The 21,280-nt window shown below is 45.2% G+C and overlaps 2 protein-coding genes and 1 long non-coding RNA gene across 5 annotated transcripts in view; 2 read left to right on the forward strand and 1 right to left on the reverse strand.

Moving 5' to 3' along the window:
- Window positions 1-2,865: 2,865 nt before the first annotated feature.
- On the reverse strand, window positions 2,866-10,486 carry UTP11 (UTP11 small subunit processome component). Of its 2 annotated transcripts, none has more exons than XM_050932145.1 (8): window positions 10,413-10,486; window positions 10,265-10,326; window positions 9,058-9,160; window positions 7,706-7,819; window positions 6,788-6,881; window positions 6,297-6,427; window positions 3,750-3,860; window positions 2,866-3,142 (listed from the first exon to the last, which is right to left on the reverse strand). In XM_050932145.1, exons 1-8 carry the CDS (start codon window positions 10,473-10,475, stop codon window positions 3,059-3,061), a joined length of 762 nt encoding a protein of 253 aa, XP_050788102.1. In that variant the 5' UTR covers window positions 10,476-10,486; the 3' UTR covers window positions 2,866-3,058. The 2 variants fall into 2 exon arrangements, with proteins under 2 accessions (XP_050788102.1, XP_050788103.1); XM_050932146.1 differs by having other exon boundaries at window positions 3,670-3,860.
- Window positions 10,487-13,060: 2,574 nt separating this feature from the next.
- On the forward strand, window positions 13,061-18,977 carry LOC127039042 (uncharacterized). Its single transcript, XR_007770861.1, has 3 exons — window positions 13,061-13,163; window positions 15,131-15,194; window positions 18,316-18,977. It is a non-coding gene; the product is annotated as an uncharacterized LOC127039042 (long non-coding RNA).
- A 1,716-nt stretch (window positions 18,978-20,693) lies between these two features.
- FHL3 (four and a half LIM domains 3) overlaps window positions 20,694-21,280 on the forward strand; it is a 47,063-nt gene continuing 46,476 nt past the window's right edge. Inside the window, exon 1 of one of the 2 annotated variants that reach the window (XM_050932138.1) lies at window positions 20,694-20,794. The gene's annotated coding sequence lies outside the window, so the exon portion shown is untranslated. The remainder of the gene's footprint in view (window positions 20,795-21,280) is intronic. The other variant, XM_050932137.1, reaches the window with a different exon arrangement.

Below are 21,280 nucleotides of genomic sequence, written 5' to 3' on the forward strand. Positions count from 1 at the left end.
ACGTACAGGACTAAATATTAATACACATTTTGCAGTTAGCACAGTATGCAGAATTCATATTAGCATTTCTGCCCTGGATTCTGCACACGAAAGCATCACTGAGTAGAAAGATCCGAGGACAGTTTTATCTGTCTGCCTAGTATTATCTCTACTACACATTTGGACTGACAACTGTTGCTGAGTTTTTTCCTCCCCCTTACCGGCAGACGAACCAGACAAACACTCCAGCCTCTCAGATCATTTTTATAGCAAGGACTTCATTTCAGTCCACGCTGGGAGTTATTCTCCTACAAAACTGGGTGACTGGGCAACAAGATGGCAGATGAAATTCAATGCTGATAAATGCAAAGTGATGCACATTAGAAAACCCCAATTATACATATGAAATGGAGTCTAAATGAGCTGTTACCACTCAAGAAAGAGATCTTGGAGTCAATGTGGATAGTTCTCTGCAAAGATCCACTCAGTGTGCAGTACCAGTCAAAAAAGTGAACAGAACATTGGGAATCATTAAGAAAGGGATAGCTAATAAGACAGAAAATATATTGTCTCTATATAACTCCATAGTATGACCACATCTTGAATAAAGCATGCAGATGTGGTTACTCCATCTCAAAAAAAGATATAATGGAATTGGAAAACGTTCAGAAAAGGGTAACAAAAATTATGAGGGGTATAGAATGGCTGCAGTACAAGGAGAGATTAATAAGATTGAGGCTTTTCAGCTTGGAAAAAAAGACGAAGAAGGGGGATATGATCGAGGTCTATAAAATTATGACTTATTTACTCCTTCTCCTGCCACAAGAACCAGGGGTCACTCCATGAAATTAATAGGCAGCAGGTTTAAAACAAAGGGAAGTATTTCTTCACACAACGCACAGTCAGTCTGTGGAACTCTTTGCCAAAGGATGTTGTGAAGACCAAGACTGTAACGGGGTTCAAAAAAGAACTAGGTAAGTTCACAGCGGATAGGTCCATCAGCCAGGATGGGCAGGAATGGTGTCCCTGGCCTCTGTTAGCTAGAAGCTGGGAATGAGTGACAGGTGAAGGATCACTTAAATGATTACCTGTTCTGTTCTTTTCCATCTGAAGCACCAGGCATTGGCCACTGTCAGAAGACAGCAGACTGGGCTAGATGGACATTTGGTCTGACCCAGTCTGGTCATTCTTATGTTGATGTAAAATGACAGACTATTTTATTTAAACTTCTATTTGCTTTACACACACAACTAATGTCTCTCTATTTGGTGTTCCTGTACCATTCATACCATTCCTTTGCTCTTGTGTAGTGAAGAGTTTTGTTAACATACAAATACTGAGATTAATTCTTAAGTAGATTTAAAAAAAAAAAAAACTTAGGTTTTTGCATCACTGCTATTAGAAGGAAACTAGGACCCTTCCTTAAGGTTCATACATAGAGAAAAGAACAGACCCTGGTCACCTGAGGACTAGGAACACTTGCAGAAGCTGGGAATGGGAGACAGGGGATGGATCACTTGATGATTCTGTTCTTTTCCCTCTGAAGCACCTGCCCTTGGCCACCGTTGGCCGACAGGATACCGGGCTACATGGACCTTTGGTCTGACCTAGTAGGGCTGTTTTTATGTAGGTAATTCATCACTTGCTCCTTCACCAAAATGTTTCTTAAGGTATGTCTAAGTGCTACAGTGCCTCAGCTGAACTGAGACAGCTGCACTGCATCTGGTGAAGACGATCTGTACCAATGGGACAGAGCTCCTCCCTTGGCATAAAGTAACCACTTCCGTGAGCAGCATAAGCTATGTCAGCAGGAGCAGCTCTCCTGCAGACACAGAACTGTGCACATGATCACATACATTGGTGTAACTCATCACTCAGGGGGGTTAGAATTTTCACACCCCTGAGCGACATAAGTTTTGCCAGCATAAGCTATGTCTATACTACAGCCTAAGAAACAAAAGTAAGTTCTCCTTCAAGAGCATCCAAAGGGGTCTCTTCATGTGCACTAGTTGTCAGACAGGCTCAGGCTGAAGAGACATGAGATAGCGAATGTCCTCACACGGGCACAGGTCCCAAGGATATGTCAACTAACTGTCCCCATGTGAATTCACCCTCCAGGCACTCAGACTCCATAGCAACAAGCAAAGCATACACAGAACAGATATCCTGCTGCCCTGCCTCGGGGGCTGAGTGGCTACCCCTGTTACATCTCAATCTGAGGAATGCCCATACTCAGGCTCACTGGGTCAGTTTGGGAATCTCCCTCAGAACAGGAAGGGCCCTTTTGGAAAGTTATGAGATACAAGAAACCAAAACACAAAAGCCAGCAAGTTCGTGTGACCCAGGTGCAGTTATGTAGCACCTATGGCTTTCTTGGGGACTGTACAGTTATTTACAGGGAAGAGAGGGATATTTCTGCCTTCACACTACATCGCTCCTCCTTAACCCCACTGTATAAGCCTGTGGCCAGGGAAGAGTATTATTTAATAATGTGCCCTTATGCAATGCCCCTCACAAGTGTTATAGTACTGTAAAATAAATATGAATAGACAGAACAGAGAAGTCAAGCAAGAGGAAAAATGGAAGGAGATGCAATGGAACAGACAAAGTAGATGCTTAGAGACTGATCCTAGACTTTTACCATCTAGAACGACAGGATGAGAGAGCTGGTATGGAGCCTCCACCAGACCTAGGCAGACCACCATCCCATAGCCACAAACTTTACTCCCCTCTCCCTGGTCAGGGCCCAGTCTCCCCTTTGTCTGTGTATTGTGCACACAAAATGCCTATCGAAATGTAGTTACAAGCTCAGCACTTCTCTCTTAGGGTTTTCACCAAAGTATCTGGACACCTCTTCTGGTGTTTCCAATGTGTAAATACCAAAACTGAAGCAGAAATCTTGGATTTATTAAATAGGTGTTATAGATACAAATACCCATAAGGCTTACTTTGACAAAACATTGAACTGCAGTGGAAGTAAGCCTGATACTGACAAAATACCAGCACTTCTCCACAAGAAACATATTCGTTATGTCAATTAGATCTACACGAGGACGTCAAAAACTATTGCACAGAAAAATTAACGTTTCCGTTGGAATTTGAATTTGTAAACAGCTGGGCTATTTACGGTTTCTTTCTTCACCTTCACTTTGGAAGTTTTGTCCTGTAATGAAAACAAACATTTATTTTCTTTTCTATCAAATGATAAGAGAAACATACCTTAAGGGGAGAAAATGGAAGCACTGGTGGAACTGGAGGTGCAGATTAGGTTCAGTGGAAACTGGGCAATTCCTCATCTTTAGTGGGCAGAAGATATTTTCATCTGCTCTTTTCATCTCTAACTGTGGTGCTAGCCATACAACCTGTTCTTTGACTGGCAAGTCCCCACTGACACAGGAAATCTCTTCAGAATTTTGAGGATCTGTTCCTAACCTACAGAGACCACAACCTCCTTGTACCTCCCTCCTGCTACTTCACAGCTCCAACTTCAGATTTCCACAGCGCTTTATAATAGACTAAACAGGCTACACAGAGAACTGACTCTCTGCCTTAAATTTATGGACCAAAGGCCCAAATGGGTACAATATCATATAAACGAGTTATCTGTGCTATCACTACAACTGGGATGTTTCTTGGTAACTTCTATAAGGAGCTACCTGAAATACTCCACAAGTAAGGAAATGTGCACACCCGCACGCAACCTGTTCTCAGCAGTAAGACCCTCAGCAAGCAGAGTCCAAAAAACAAGAGTTAAGTCTTTGCTCCCTCACCAAGAGATCTTTGCGTGCCTGGATTTTCTGAGCAATAACAAACATCATCTTTTCACGCTCAATGCGCTGTTTCAGGAGGCTGTACTGGTGCTTCCTTTGCTGGGCTAATTTCTGAAGGAGGAAAAGAGCATTTTTTAGTACAGCAAAAGAACAAGAAAAATATATACTCTCGCTCAACTCATCCCAGGCTGCTTGGGATCACACTTAAGGGTGACTAATTGAGTTTTTGATTAAACAAAAAGCCACACAAGTTCCACGAACAAAGAGTTCTATTAAAGCACCAAATACCAATTTTGTGGTTGCTTCCACAAGGCTCATTGTTTAACTCCTTGACTCTGAGAGGTGTGATTTCCTTGCACATACCACAATCCTAGCAGGGACCTAAGGGTTAATATAGGCAAGATAATTAGGACAACAGGCCTCCAGGTCTTCTCCGATGATATGTGACTGGAACCTTGGTTTCACAGCTCACCCAAAAGTCAATATACCACAGCAGTAAAGGACGTCCTACCTGTTTCTTCTTGTCCTTTGTGACTGAAGATGCTGCTGACAGTTTTACAGCTTTGAAGTGCAGTTGTGTCTGAGACCACCAGTGCATGAGCTGCAGTCCTTTCTGAATGAAGGGCAGAGCTTGCTCAATCCCAAGAGAGAGATTATAGTCTATACCTGCTGAGTCTGATGCAGTTTACACTCAGCCACTCTATGGATCTTGAGGCACAGAAGCTAATCTGGAACTGGATAATCTTCTAGCACCACGCTGAGCATTAGCTCCATATGATCCAGAGTGAAAAGGGTCACTAAGACCAGTTTCTGAAGTGAAAGCATTGCATGGAGACCTCCCAGCCAAACAGTGACCCACCTGATTCTACTTCACTTGCAAGAGCTGATGGGCTCAAAGCACAAGGTGTTATGGCTGCAGGTGTGACCTCGTTAATATCATTGAACAGAACAGATCCCAACATGTTTACAATGTGACTGAGTCTTTGGAAGAGGAAAAAACCCATCTGTTGAAACTAGTCCAAGCACTTTAACACCAAGCCAGAGTGAGAGGGCTGGCAGGAGGGAGGGGAGTGGGGAACGTTATCTGACATCTGATTTAAGAACATGCTGCAATCTTATCATGAGCAATTTTAAACACCTTTATTTTTACCTTATTGCACATACTGACTCAAGCTTACAAGACTGCCCAATATATCCAAGCTAATTAGGAGGCATTTATACTGCTAAACCCATGCTTAGCTGCCTCTGAGAGAGAGAGAGAGAGAACTGCTATGAAATTAAAACATCAGGAGCAAAGCTGATGCTGTCTAAGCAATTCAAGCTGGAGAACAGAGGTCTGGGTGAAACATATTTTAAATTAAAGAACAGCTAGAAAATGAGAATTCAGCCTAAATAGCTTCACGGGGAAGAGGAGAAGGCAGAGTATTGGATCACAAACCCCACTGTGTTCAAAGACAGAAGGAAAGAGAATCCAAGTATAAATTTATTAAACAAGAGCCATAGAAATAAGTGGAGAGAAATCTCTGCATATATCCCGGGTATTAGTATTGCCAGGTGCAAAGGTAAGAGGCACAGTCTGTATATTTGTATCTACTAGAGCCATCCCTTTCCCAGGAAGCTTCTCCTTATCCCCACTTAGGGCTACAAGGTTTTTTGTTTTGTTTTGTTGTAAATGCTCAGATACAGCATTATTGCACTTATTTTATATATATCTAAAATAAACAACTGAATGAAGTCTCTCCATACCAAGGCTTCTTAAAATCCTGGAAACCCAATTAAACAACATTTCTATAAGGAACAGAGACAGCAGTAAAATACCAAATCTGCTCATGGAGTCACCAATGGCTCTACCTGCACTTCAACCTGTACTTCCCAATATCACTTTTGGAGTTAATACTAACGACTGCCTCAGTGGAAGAGAACTAACAGGGCCATAAGAAGAGAGACTCCTAAGAAAAAAAAAAAAAGGTCCACCATCCATGCAGGACTTGTGCTACATCTTACAAGTGCCCTTAGCATCAATTGAAACTGCCTCTTTTAGGGAGCAAAACCATCAAAAGATAATGAAGCTTATGCAAGAGACACACTCAGTAGCATAGTGTGCACCCATGCTATGCCACCTTACTTCATATGCTCTGCCATCCATCTCAAGCCTGATGTCCAGCACCATTTCTAACTCCTGTTCTGGTAAGGAAAGGATACTTGTCGTGCCCACTGTTCAGCAGTGCAGACAAGTGCCCCTAATTGACCAGGATGTGACTAAACTGCTTTTCTGCTTCTGGTCTTAGGGAAGATTTGACTACAGGAGTCCAGATATGAAAAGCTGGCATCATGAGGACCGATGCCGATCAGTCCCTGACTCTTTGCCAAGGTGCCCCTCAATCCCTGGTACCACCACCCAAAAGCCTTAGCCTATAAAAGCAAATGTGTTCAGCCAGAGAATGCTCCAATGGACTCTTCTAGTGTCCATTACATTTTAAAAAGTAAAGTGTAAGGACCCCGTTTGCTAGTGAATGCTAAATCATACAGAGTGGCTACACAGTCTACCTTTAAATGGGCAGGGTGAGTGGCTCCTTTTACTGTTTCCTTCTGCAGGGTTTCAATGGTAGGTCGGTTATACACTCTGTCCACTAGCTCTGGGGATGTGTTCAGGTGAGTTGCAACATCAAATTCTTGAACTAAAATATTTTTTAAAAAGAATTTAAGATTAGTAATGTGAGTTCAGAAAATTTCTTGTGATAGATTGAGCATTTCATCCAAATACATGGCTTATACTCGCTATGAGATGGAGAGTACCAAGTCACCTTTTGCCCTCTTCAGGAGTGAGGTCCAGCCCAACTCCTGAGCAAGTGGAGCAATCCATCTCTTTCACTGTTCAATAATGAGCCCCCAGAGCCTCAGACAAGTCACCATTTCTGAGAGAGGATCTCCCTCACAGAGAAAGGTGTGAAGGAACAACCACACAATTTTAAAGATTTGGACACAGCCCAGAGATGCTGAAGGGAAGTTCTTTTCAATAAATAAAGCCCTAATCTTACCTTCTTTTTTGGTATCAAAAAAGAACACGTGCTTGTTTGATTGCGTCCCCTGAGCATCCAGCAGGTGGAGCTCTGATTTCATCCTTTCGATTTTCTGTGGGGAGGAGAAAAAACAGCTTCAGCAGTGGGCAATGCTTCCTTTGTGTCACAGCAACAAATATTCTCTCAATAGCTAAAAACTCTTCATTCCTATTAATTCTTTTGTAAACAGATAACAACCAGACGATTAGTCCATTGTTTACATTTGTCTCTCTTTAAGACCTTGTCAATTCAAGAAGAATTTAAAATAATTGTAAGTACTATCCCTCCCCTAACTCCTTTGTTAGGTTTGTAATTTTACAATCATTTTCCTATGTTTCTCTCCGGATTGTTGCATGATAAAGCCACACAAACAAGAGGAAACTAACCACACAGAGGAAAGAATAGAGGTGACTATCCTCAAAGTACTAGCAATGACACAAAGGAAACAAACTCAAAGTGACAAATACTTTCGTTTCTCTAGTCTCATTACAGAGATCTTAGGTGCTATTGTAACAACAGACAGAGCTTGATCTAAATTGACTGCATCCCTTTAAAACTAAACAGTTATTTCAGAATCAGTAATCTTCAATTCATGCTAAATGTCAGAAACAAGGCCAAGCATTTAACGTCTAACATCTACATAATGTTTTATGATAGTTTATCCAATATACCATGCATTGTCTAAGCAACGGAGCAGTCTAGGACACAGTTTCAATCAAAGACACCTCCTTCCCCCATACAATTAAGCTGTATTGACATTTCCTTCTGTCATTTCTTGTATGACTGAAATCTAACATTATCAAACAAATGCCTATCAGGCAATGGGACAAATGAAGTTAAAATGTATTCATTATGAACAACCTGGACAGTAATGAGAGGATCAATAAAGGCTATTACCTTGGCCTCTGCCACTCTTTTCATTTCTACATATTTGAGATCCTGTGTCCTCATCACCTTCAGCTGTTCCTGGGTCACCTCTTCCTTTGGCTGCTTAATTACATGAACTCCATCCTAAAAGCAAACAAAGTACATTAACTGCAGAGATCACTACACTCCTAAAAGTAAGGCCTTGTCTACACTACAAAGTTCTGTCAGCAAAAGATATGCCGTTTTAATTAAAACCGTTGCTGCATGTCCATACTAGTTCCTTGTGTCAGCAGAGTGCATCCACACTAACAGCTCTTGCATCAACACAGAAAGAAGTGCACTGTGGTAGCTATCCCACTGTGCAACTGGCCAGAGGGAGCTTTGGGAAGGGTTTGCAATGCTTCACGAGGCAAGTATAGCATCACATGAGGCAGGTTTCTCAATCCCATCGTTCAAGGGTCATCCTAGCAGATTGTCAGTAGCTTTTCAACTGAAGCGCGTGATGGGAGGGAGAGAGGAGAGTGGTATGTCTGGACCGGGGAGAAAGCAGGCTGACTGATCTATCCTGAGGCAGGGGGAGGGGAGGGGAGGGGAACCCAACCCCCCCCCCCCCAAGCCAGCCTCCATGTTTGCTCAGGACAGCAGCATGCTCTGTCTGCAGTTGTGGATTCCCTCCAAGTTTTCTCACACCCTCCACAGCTGCAGGGAGCAGCAACCTGAGCAGCCCTGTGAGCTCTCCGCACTGAGGACCTCCCACCTCTGCCCGCTGCTGTGCTCCCAGCGCAGAGCAGAACAAGAGCATTCCAATTATTAGCTCTTGGCGCGCTCAGCTGTAAGATACTTTCTGGAGCTTTGAAAAGGGAGGAACACATGCCTGCAGATCAAAACAGAGAGCATTGTGGGATACTGGCAGAAGCCAATTCTGTTGATAAAACATACAGCAGTATCTACACTGACCCTTTGCTGCTTTAACTTTGCAGTAAAAGGCTTTATGTAGCTTGTTGAGGTGGTTTTAACAGCAGAGTTTTGACACCAAAAGTAGCTTTGTAGCATGTACACCTCCCCTGTTTTGTAAACAAAAGCTGCTTTTTGCTGACAAAACTTTGTAGTGTAGACAAGGCCTAAGATACTAGGGCAGAGGAAAAGCCCCTCAATGCCCTACTCCTCTAATAAAGACTCCAGAGGGTAAAATTAGCATCTCCTCTGATATCAGGAGCAAGCCATGCTGCAGCCAGGCACAGTGGGTACCAGGCTACTTATTTAAGCATTCATAAATTTTTTTATTTTTTTTTAAAGGGGAAGGGGACAGAAGAAACCCAGGCACCCATTACCCAAAGCAGAATAAGGCCACTCTGTCTGAATACAACAAACCCGATTCTCACCTGGAGCTGCACACGGGTCATTTTAAAATAAAACTCATCAGGATTTTTCTCCAGGGCTTTCTTGTGAAGTGCTTTGAGCGCATTCTCTTTCTTGTGATAGTCACTGAAAAACCAGACAATATATTTAAGACCACCTGCATTCATATGTGCACACACATCAAATGAAACAGTAAATACTCAATAATGATGCTAAATCTGCAGCAGCACAAAAGGCATTACAAATAGAACCAGAAATCCACAGACCATTTACCCACTGGATTTATTCCTTTCACCAACCTGTCAACATGATCATCTCCACGTGTTCAGTGCTAAGTAGCCGCTGAGGCTCCCTCACCCCCCCCACAAGTCTCACTGAGACAGGAACCCACAGACCTGCCAGAAGCTCAGCAACTAACTCCTTCAAACACAGAGTTTTTTTAGTTTTTAAGTTTCGTGGTAGTCACAAGAGTAACTGTGGGATCTTCTCCATCCATCTCTCTGCGACCTTAAATCTCATCACTCTGGACTCTCAGGTATTCACCGGACCCTGGAGTTGGAAGGCGACTGATGTCGAGGCGGATACTCAGATGAGTAAAGCTGTGCACATGCATCCCTGTTTGCAGGATCAGGGCTTACGGAATTCCTAGAGGTCGTACGGAAACCCTAATCCCTGCGTTTACTCGTGTGAGGCGCTGCACGGCCGGACTGAGCGCGGGACTGGGGGGGCGGACCGACCGGAGCCGGACACGGGGGTGAGACCAGCGCGGGCGGACAAGGCTGGGCCGAGGGCGGACACGGGGGAGGGACCAGGAGGGGCAGGCAGACGCGACCGGGCGGACCGAGGGCCGGACCGGAGCCGGGAAAGAGAGAGCTGGCGGACCGGGGCGGGCAGACAAGACCGGGTCGAGGGCGGACACGGGGGAGGGAGGCGGGCGGACACGGGGACCGGGGGTCAGACCGAGGGCGGGACCGGGGCCGGACAAAGGGGCGGACACAGCCGGACCGGGGCGGGCGGACAAGACCGGGCTGAGGGCGGACACGGGGGAGGGAGGCGGGCGGACAAGGCCAGGCCGAGGACGGACACGGGGAGGGGAGGGACCGGGGGGCAGACCGGGGCCGGACAAAGGGGCGGACACAGCCGGACCGGGGCGGGCGGACATGGGGGACGGCCCGGGGGGGGGGGGCGCAGGCCGAGCGGTCCCTCGCAGCCCCGGCGCGGCGCACTCACTCGGCTCGGCACTTGTAATCCTTCTTCTTCTCCAGGAGGCCCAGCTGCCTGCGGAACCGGGGCTGCGGAAGCAAAGCGAGAAGCGGGGCTGAGCGCGGGGCGCGGCGGACTCGGGGCTGGGCCCCGGCGGGGGGTCTCGCGGCCTCACCTGTCCGCGCTCCCAGTGCTCCCGCTGCCCGGCCTTGGCCGCTTTCCGGTAGGTGGCCGCCATGGCGCGGGGGGCGCGGCTGGATCGGGCCGGCGCGGCCTCCCTGCTGCACGCCGCGCTCGGGGACAGGAAGCTCGAGCTGCGCACGCGCAGATCCCACACTGGGCGGGGCCGCCGAGCAGGCCCCGCCCCCAAGCCCCAGCGCTGGGTCCCGACCAGTCATCGTGTAAGACGCACACTGGGGCATGGGGCTCGGGGGTCACGGGGTGCAGGGACACCTGGGGGTCAGGGGTCACAGGTGCAGGGATACTAGAGGGTCAGAGGTCACAGGGTGTAGGGATACCGGGGGTCAGGGGGTTACTGGGGTCACAGGGTGCAGGGACACCTGGGGGTCAGGGGTCACAGGTGCAGGGATACTAGAGGGTCAGAGGTCATGGTGTAGGGATACCGGGGGTCAGGGGGTTACTGGGGTCACAGGGTGCAGGGACACCTGGGGGTCAGGGGTCACAGGTGCAGGGATACTAGAGGGTCAGAGGTCATGGTGTAGGGATACCGGGGGGTCAGGGGGTTACTGGGGTCAGAGTCTCAAGGGGAACTTAACTGGTGGGGTAAAAAGGGTCACAGGGCTCAAATGCCCTTTGCCTTCCTGGGGTGGCCTTGACTCTCTCCCCCCACATCCAGCCCCCTTGGGTGCTCTGCTCCTCCATCTCACAGAGGAAGGTACACCACCATCTAAATGCTGGGAGTTGGCGTTAGAGAAACTCAGACTGGAAATAAGTGTAAATTTGTAACAGTGAGAGTAAGTAACTATGGGAACAACTTCCTGAGGGTCATGGTGGAGTCTCCATCCCTGATCATTTTAAAATCAAGATTGGAAGTTCTCCTAAAAGATCTGCCCTAGGAATATTTTGGGGAAGTTCCATGGCCTGTATTATAAAGAAAGTCAGGCTAGATGATCCCAATAGGCCCATCAGGGCCAGGGGTGTTAAAGCCAGGCTGGGTGCAGACCCACAGAGTTCTGTGGAAGAGCCATCCCTGTACCCCAGTGTGACAGTCTACACTGTTAAGTATCAGGGGGTAGCCTTGTTAGTCTGTATCCACAAAAACAACGAGGAGTCCGGTGGCACTTTAAAGACTAACAGATTTATTTGGGCATAAGCTTTCGTGAGTAAAAAAGTCACTTCTTCAGATGCATGGAGTGAAAATTACAGAGGCAGGCATAAATATACTGATACATGAAGAGAAGGTCACCTTACAAGTGGAGAACCAGTGTTAACAGGGCCAATTCAATCAGGGCGCATGTGGTCCACTCCCAGTAATTGATGAGGAGGTATCAATACTAAGAGAGGGAAATTGCTTTTGTCGTGAGCCAGCCACTCCCAGTCCCTGTTCAAGCCCAAATTAGTGGTGTTAAATTTGCAAATGAATTGTAGCTCTGCAGTTTCTCTTTGAAGTCTGTTTTTTGAAGTTTTTTTTGTTGAAGTATGACTACTTTTAAATCTCTTATAGAATGTCCAGGGAGAAAAGTGTTCTCCTACTGGCTTTTGTATGTTACCATTCCTGATGTCAGATGTGTGTCCATTTATTCTTTTACATAGAGACTGTCCTGTTTGGCCAATGTACATGGCAGAGAGGCATTGCTGGCACATGATGACATATATCAAATTAGTAGATGTGCAGGTGAACGAGCCCCTGATTGTGTGGCTCATGTGGTTGGGTCCTCTGATGGTGTCACTAGAGTAGATATGGGGACAGAGTAGGCTGTTATGGTCACCACTTTTACAAAATTATGATGAATCTTGAACAAAGTATGTCTTGTGAGATATCACTGGAAAAGTCATAATCTGTTACGTACATTTCAACAGGAATGTGAATCATCATTGTATATGAAGTTATGAGACTTTGCTATAGATTTGTTACTGAAACATGTTGTGAGTCTGGGAAACATCCACAGACCAGCTCCTTAGAATTAAGGACTTGTGAACACAAACCTTACATGTCAAGCCTCACCTACACAAAGGATGTAACAAGAATTTTCAATTAATATGAATGCAGGGCACATAGGTGTTGGGGGGTGCAGGGCTCCAGGTAACTGGCAATATGGCGTGGGGTCAGAAGTTTACATTTTCAGGCCTATGACTGCCTTTCGAGCTAAACAATATGTTCCTTTAAAGTTAGCATGAGTACATGTAATCATTTATCATTTTCTTGTGTTCTTTTGTTTATGGTACAAGATGTAATCGATCAAAGGGAGGGGTTCAGTAGTATGGGTTAAGGATATAGTTAATTAAAAGATCCGGTAGTTAATGAATTGTAAATGATGAATTGTGGCACCTGTGAGCATCTTTGTAAACAAGTGGGGTATATAAGGTGGGGAAAAGGATAATGATTCGTGCATGATCTGAGATTTTATATCTCCTTGCACCTTATTTGACTCAAATAAAGATGCTTCTCCACTCCGGTGTGGTCATTGGGGATACGCACACCGGGCAAACGAACCCCAACTGTTGCCCCCCTGCAACATAGGCAATAGGGCTATCTAACTACATGACACAGTGAGGATTTTTCCAGCACCTGGAGGAGAGTATAAAATAAGGGACAGTGACATCACCAGGCCACCTCTCCTCCCCCCCACCCCACCATATGGAAAGTAACAAGATTGTTTGGAATACATAGAAACATTTGAACTGGGTGGGAGTGGTCCTAACTGGAAAAACTTTCCATTTGACACAGACTGCTGTAGGATTTTGGGTAAGAGAAACTTTATCACTTCAAATTTGACTTGGCTTGGTAAAGTTTAGGAATTAGACTGCAATTTTATCCTTTATTTCTTTTTGTAATCAATTCTGATTTTCTATGCCTATACCACTTATAATCACTAAAATCTATCTTTCTGTAGTTAATAAACTTATTTTAATGTTTTAGCTAAGCCAGCGTGTTTTAAACTGAAGTTTGGGGAATCTACTCAGGTTACAAAGGCTGGTGCATATTCTTACCCTTTGATAGAATGACAAACTAATTAGTGAGCTTACTCTGATCAAGGGAGGCTTGAGCAAGGTAAGACTCACATTTCTGGGGCATCAGGCTGGCACTACGGATATGCAGGTGTGGCCCATTTGTAATTCTAGAGTGGCTAGGCATAGCGTTCTGGGTGTGACTTGCATATAGGAGGCTGGGGTGAGTGGGCAGAGTGGCAGCTCACACTGCAAAGCAGGGCATAGTGCACACTAGACTGGAGAGTTAAGGGGGCACAGCAATTCCACAGTCCAAAATGTACTCTGGGGCATGTCACACTCAGTCAATGGACTTTCTGCAGTATTGCCAATGCCAAAAGTTCATAAATCTTGAGTTGGTCCCCAAAGTCACACGACTGGCTTAAAAATCTTTAGGTTTTTTTAAGGTGGCATCTTTTTATTTGGCTTCTGGTTTTTAACCTGTAGGTCACACTGGAAATCACATTTGCAAGCTCTTCTCCTCAACCATGAAGGCTGCCAACTTAATTGTTTCTCTTAATCCTAGCTGAGATTCTCAAGTAGTCACTTATCTCCAGGCACTGGGACTTTAAATAGAATATCAAATATTGTGAGACTTGTAATAAAATTGTGAGAATGGGTAATAACACTGTTTCTGTGACCTAAAAGGGCTTTTAATCTCAACTTCTGTGATTCACTGTGGAGTTACACATCTTTTGGGAGGTTGGCAAACACCCCAATCCTCAGTTCAGCATAATGACACAACAGCCTGATGCAAGCCCCTTCATAGTGAAATGGTGGTGGGGAATACAGAAGATTTTGCAGCATGTTAGGGTATTTGTCATTTGAAAAAAATCAAAGAAATGGATTTTTGTTTTGTTACAGTGACAATGCCTCCCTAAATTAATATTATGTTAATCTGTGATAAAATTATTTTATTCTACTGAAAATATTTGACTTTGAAACTGTGTTGCACAGCTGTTGAAAGAATTTAATAGTTTAAAACAACTGTGATTTGGTGTGCTGTTTTCTCAGCATCCTACAGAAGAGAGTTTCGGCTCAAAAAGTCTCCTGAGGCCAGTTTAATTCAGGTGATATTTCTCTAGAACCCAGACTTGTCTATAGAGCTAAAGGCAGCATCTAGAATTCAATGGTTTAGACAGGCATTGAGGAGGAGAAGGGATCACATCTGGGATCTCCACATTTGCATCTGTCTTGAGACACCTTGGAAGTGCTTTTCTTGTTCACAGTGGCAGCAATCAGTCTTCTAATGAAAGGGTGGGGCCTCCCGCTGAACACTCCCCTTCTCTATTTCTTCCCGACGGTTCCCTGTAATGTGGAAAGTATGCGTGTTTCCCCATTGCAACTTCTTTGGCTGGCATTGCCACATTTAAAAACAGCCTTGTGTCTTGATCCAATTACAGCACTCTGGGACCTTGGAAATTTTACCAGAAACTCTTATTTGGCTGTACCACTAAGATTTATTTATGAAAATAAAACTTAGAATACTTGACTAAAACTTCTGCAGATATTTATCTATTCCTTGCCAAGCTGTGGCAAAGTCAAAAATACTAGAAATAAGTTCTTGCAGTGTTAAACAACATTCTTTTATTGATTCTATTACTTGCTGTACTGAGATATGTATCAGTCAAGAGTCTGATATTGGCTGTCAGTGTTATGACAACATAATTGCATGTTACTGAAAACCTGAATTTGACTGGTAACAGATTTGTCACATCTCTGCAGGTTCCTGTCTTCATACCTGATCAATAGGAGCCTGGGAGCCTGAGAAGCAACTGGAAAACCACAGGTGAAAATAGACCCTTGAGTTTCTGCTTCTCTATAAACAATAAAAGTGTTCCCCATAGCCACAGATACCATGAGCTTAATCCTGCTTCCACTGAGGTCAATTGTAAAACTCTCACTGACATCAGTATGTGCAAGATCGGAGCCCTCAAATACATATATATTTTCTGCCATGGTTTATTGTGGCTCATACCTTTGCTCTGTCCTGCCTTTCCTCTCTTCCACTAGTTGGAAGCATCATCTGTTCTCCTGATGTCATGCATGTTGGTGAATTCCAGGACTGATGTGGCAGCAGTTGTGAGCATCTTGTTTTCTTGTAGGGAAGTTTGTCTCTTGCCTATTAAGACTGTTGAGCTCTCTCTTGCTGATGAAAAGATAGTGGTTTTGTTTTCACACCAACAGCACACTCTCTTTATAAAAGTAGAAGAGATGCCTCTGTTTAAAAAACAAACAAAAAACCTTATTGACAAGTGTAGAGGCTGGGTGGCTCATAGAAATGGGTTATGGAGACTTCAATTTTTTAATTTTAAGCTTGATTCTGACCTGGATCAGAAGTGAGTGAATATTGTTACCATTTTCTGGCTGTTCAGTGACCTATGAGAAAGTGGACTCAACCGAGTTCCAAGTGGGCATAACTGCTTGTCATAAAATTCATCATCACAATTGGATCTTCTGGTTGGCAGTCTGAGCTCAGACACAAGTACAATCATTTTGGCTACACTGTGCACTAAATAGTTTTATTTAGATTTGACTTTAAGGCTATAAGCTTCTTGGGCAGGGATTGTCTTTATTTTTCTGTCTTGAACAGGGTGTGGAACATAGTCAGCATTTAACAAATACATTGTATAATGAAATGTGAGAAATCTGTGCAGCTGGTGACCATGTGAATCACTTACTGTATCCTGTGCCTGAAGTCCTATCTGTGACATATGGATAGTACTTCTCTATCTCACAAGACCATTGTGATGATAAAACCCATTAATGATAGTGGGGTGCCAGATATCTTAGGTGATGAGGGCCAGATAAATACCCAGATGGAACAAAATCCCCAAATTACCATTTAACCTTGACTTGAGCTGTAGTTCCTTTAAAAATTACAACAGACTTTTACCACACTGAGGAAAGATATAGTCAATGACTTAATGATGGAAAAACAAACCTTTACTATGATCCAAGTGACCTTGCTAGTCTACACAAAGGGTGAGTCACCATGGAAGGAGTGACCCTGGGTGTAGAACCCTCATATCTCAATGTCTGTACTTTGACCGATCAACCTTTTACCCGCAATTGGGAATATTGCAGATTATGTATTCCTTATGTCACCCGATCTTAAACCAAACTTTGCACCCTCAATAATCTGTATGTTATTCCCTGATAACCACAAACTTCTATGCTTAAACTCTGTACCGTTAATTTTTTTTAACATGATCTTAATAACATTTTTAAATCTGCGGAGTGACTTAAAGCTGAGATCTACTCAGTACAGCTCCAAGTGACTCAACTGGTAAAGACAGAAGACTCTGACAAAAGAGAAAATGGGAGGCTGCACTCCAAACTGATCTAAACCATAAACTTTGAGCTGCGCAATTGGACGCCACTCTTGAAATGGCTATTTGCCTCCAGTATCCTAGTTCCAGACAATTTGGCTGCGTGGTCTATTGTACGTCATGTTCCCAGTGTATCCTATATACCAGAGCTAGACATGTACTAGAAAAAAAGACCAATGTGGCAAAGATTTTCCTTTCTTGTTACAATCCATCCACTTTTACAATGTTACCTTCTCTCATGCTGTGAGGAGAAATTGAAAACCAGCAACGCACAAACCACACACAAATTGGAGGTTTGTTTCACAGACGCACCAAAAAGATACCTTAATTTTAGAGAAGGCATCCAGCTAGAATTCTGTGAACCTCTTAACCCTCTGGTCTTAATGAAAAATTCCACTCTGAGTGCTGACCTGGGAGTGGGTGGGTGTCATATATGACTTGCTTACTGCATTCCATTTCTAATAATTCATTGGCCTTTCTGCAACATTCCTTTCTTGGATTTATACCTTTTTATGGTCTTGAAATTCATCTGTGGGGTTCCCTCTTCTCATGGAACTATAATAAAGTTGTTTTCTACTCTTTGTATCTAGATCCTCACTTAGCACAAAATGGCGCTGCCAGACAGATTCCTTGTTTGATTTACTTAACTCCACTATTCACATTTGAAGGTTTCTACACTTCCTAAGCACCTCATGACTATAATTTCAGCTTACTATCTGATATGTCCTCTCTCAGAGGATTCTACCATGCCTTTGCAAAAGGCAGACTCAAGGATTTAACAGGTCTCTTCATCTCTAACTACTGAGAACTTAAGTCCATTTAAAAATTTGCTTTTATCTTATAAGACCCTTTTGGATCTTAGAAATTTTATGGTGCATTTTGTTCTTTTGAAGTGATCTGTGAGAGATTTCCTGTCAGCAGGAATCTGCTTCAGTCTGGTCTGGATTTTGGGAAGGGACCCCAGCTCTAGGGCTAGCTAGGGCAGGCCCCAATGAACAGAAGATGGGGGGACAACAGTGTCTGGTAAGTCCCTAACATTAAAATGCTTTTGTGGCAACATCCTCAGCTGATGTAAATCACAATAGCTCTATTTAAGTCAATGGAGCTATGTTAGTTCACAGCAGCTGATGATCTGCCCATTTATGTTTTAAAAAGAGAAGAAAAATTCCAAACTCAAGCAAAATTTACCTTGTGCAGCCTGGCCTGTGGATGGTATCCTGGTTTGTGTCATGCTTGAGATGAACAGAATGCAGAAATTATTTCTTTCATCTGCCTTTAAATGTCAAAAATGAGTAATAGACAAAACCCTTAAAACATAAATTAATATGTGAGAGACCTAATTAATTTAGAAAAAAGTGAGAAAATTAGGTTTTTTAAATCCTATCTAATTTAATTAGAATTTTACAGTCCAGTTATCAGCAAAAGAAGACTCTGTTGTAGAAGCTATGGGTCTTTGTGAACTGACAGGCTATGTGGTGTGCTAAGGGCTAGAAATAATAGGCAGATGAATGATCCTTCCAAAGCAAAATCACACAGACCATCCAGGTCTGTCAGATATTCTGTCCTATTTGTTCTCAGATGCTCCTGTTCACTGTAAAGTAAAGCAGATGATGAAACAATAAAAGGCACCCAACACAAACAGCAATTCAGCAAAACAGGGAAACAAAGACAACTGAGGAACTGTCTCTGTCCATAATAAAGGGAAGAACCAAGGAGAAAGCAAGTGGCCAGACGCTTCTTATATTTGTTAAAATAATGTACGAAAATTCACATTTTCTGCTGTGGCTCTCCCTACAAAATCCAGGATCGCAAGGGAGTACTGTGATTCCTGGCTTGATAAGCACAACAGCTCCCAGGAGGTGGTGCTCCAGGGTAAGAGATGGAGGCGATTGGTGTAGACGTTTTCAAACTACCTTTAAGAGAAAGGATTCAATGCAGGAAAAGTTTCACCAGGCTCGTTCCCTTTCCAGCAGCCACTGGCTGCCGCCAGGACTTTCCCAAAGTACAGCAGTTAGTACATCTCTCTGGTGACCTCAGAAAAAGAACACTAGGAAGAGCAGCTCTGACTGAAGACTATTACTACCGTGAAGCCTTATTATATGTTGTTGTAGGCTTTTTGTAGCCCTGTTGGTCCCAGGAGATTAGAGAGACAAGGCGAGTGAGGTAATATATTTTATTGGACTAACTTCTGCTGGTGAAGGAGACAAACTTGCAAGCAACACAGAGCTCTTCAATATGTATTTTCCTGCCAATAAAGTTTAAATGAACTGAAACTGAATTAAATTAATTCCTTACTTCATCTTTCATTTTTATATCTGCCCTCCTCCCTTACACAATTCTGGGTTGAACTCTCTTCCTATTTAAACCAAAACCATTGGGTATTACACGGAACTGATTCCTCAGGCTCTCTATGATAGTTTGGCTCTTTAAACACTGGCTGTATGTCCAAACAGAACTTAAAGGATAAAAGGAGACCGTCTCCATTTCCTGACCCTTAGAAAGAGAGTCCTGCTCTGCAGCAGATACACTATGTACATGTCCACTCTTTTTTTATAGCTGTAAATTACATTAACATGGTTTGTAAGGCACGTTGGAGAAAAAGTATAATGACAAAACTGGATTAAAAAAGACTGAGACTAAATGAACTCATCGTTAAGGGAGTTTGAAGGACCCTAATGTAACCTGAATTCCTCCTATGGTTTAGAGAGAGCTGGTTTTGGCCTTTTGCTGAACTGAATTTCTTTGGAAGATAGTTGGAATATTTTCATAACGGTTTACGTCCATGCTTTGCAAATAATGCAAGCTGAGCCTCTGCTCTCACTCACTCGGGGCTATTTATGCAGTGTGGTAAGCCTATCTACTTGGCTTGGAGCAGGGACTACTTTAGGGAAACATCATAAAAGGCTGTGAAGGAACACAATATTATTAGCACCATAGATGTGGGGGACACGATGAAATCAAAATGTAGGCATTTGAGTGCTTCACAGGCAATGGCAGTGCACGCTTCACACACACTGCTCTCTACCAGTCCATCTATCTCTAGCCTTTTAGATGGTCACCCATGGCAATGGTATCTGAGGGGTTACATCTAAACTCTGCTTAGAAGGGCCCCCTCAAGAAATTAAAAAGGGCAGAGGCTGAATGGCCCATTCAGTATCACTAGTGTGACTTCTCAGTGCAGGGGCATTCTGTTGTAAGGTGGATACCCACACACTAGGAATTGGCTGAGATGGAAACATCAATTTACTAGGCAGGAAGGGACGCAGACTGAGCACAATCAGAGGGTAACAACCTTCACTCACTCCTGATCTTGGGCAGATTCAAACCCAGGGTCTGGAGGTGACAAAATGCTCTTCAGCTCATCCCCAGGCCCCTGCACAACCAAGGCCTGTCTGCTGGCCTCATGGTGCAGGGAAGGCAAACTGTGAGACAGTCAAGAAGATTTGGGTGAGGGTTAGGCTGGGGCCTGGGCACCTCAGCGACTGCTCTGCTGCCATCTCTTCAGTGGCCTTTTCCTGACTGCCAGTGGGTGCCCAAAGCCCTAGTTTGCAGAGACCGATCACAGGATTTCAGGAGGGAGCCCCTAAGGTTAGGCGTATTTGTGCAAATTAATACCCTTCCCCCAGGGCCCTTGCACACCCAGCATCCCCCCTCTGGCCCTTCTCCACAATTCCCTGCCTCCCGCCCCCAGTTCCCTGCTTCCCCCCAATGCCTCTGGCCCCCAGGACCCTGCCTTCCCCTGCCCTTTCCCCAGGACCCTGCCTTCCCCCAATGCCTCCCGCCCCCAGGACTCTGCTTCCCCCCAATGCCTCCGGCCCCCAGGACCCTGCCTTCCCCTGCCCTTTCCCCAGGACCCTGCCTTCCCCCAATGCCTCCCGCCCCCAGGACCCTGCCTCCCCCGACCTGCTCCGCCCAGCGGGCGGGGCGGGTCCAGGGGCCGGGCTTCGGCTCACCCAGACTGGGACTGAGCGGTTGCTTCCGCCGCCCGACCCCGTCCAGCGCCGCGGCGGGCGAGGAGCAGCAGCGAGCTCGGTTCGGCCCGGAGCGTGCGAAGGAGGTGGGAACGGGGGGGGCCTGGGGCTCCGGCGGTGCGAGGGGCGCCCTTGAGAAGGGGGGTCCCTATGGGGGCGTCACGGGGGGCTCCTGGAGGGGGGGTCCCCGTGGGTTGTGGGTGTCTGATCCCCTGCCCCTCCCCACCCCTTATCCCTGCGGGCGGGCGGACGAGCCGTGGCCCCAAGGGCTCTGACCGCCCAGTCCCCAGCCGCCTGGCCCCTCTGTTCAGGGCAGTGCAGCCCCACTCTGCACGGTGCCCCCACCCTGTCCCCAGCGGGGTCGAGTCCTCTCGCCGTCTCGGAGCCCCTGGGAGCAGAGCCGCTTTTTACAGATACTCTGATTGTCTGGTCCTGGCACGGGCAGCGGAGCAGACTGGTACCTGCTTACACGGGTACTGGGGGCAAGGGTCGCACCCGGCACAGAGCCTTATCACCCAGCCATCGCTTTGCCGGCTTAGGTTGTAAACGCCTTGGGGCAGAGTCTGTGTCTC

The sequence above is a fragment of the Gopherus flavomarginatus genome, chromosome 22 (genome assembly GCF_025201925.1).
Source record: "Gopherus flavomarginatus isolate rGopFla2 chromosome 22, rGopFla2.mat.asm, whole genome shotgun sequence".
Lineage (NCBI taxonomy): Eukaryota > Metazoa > Chordata > Testudines > Testudinidae > Gopherus > Gopherus flavomarginatus.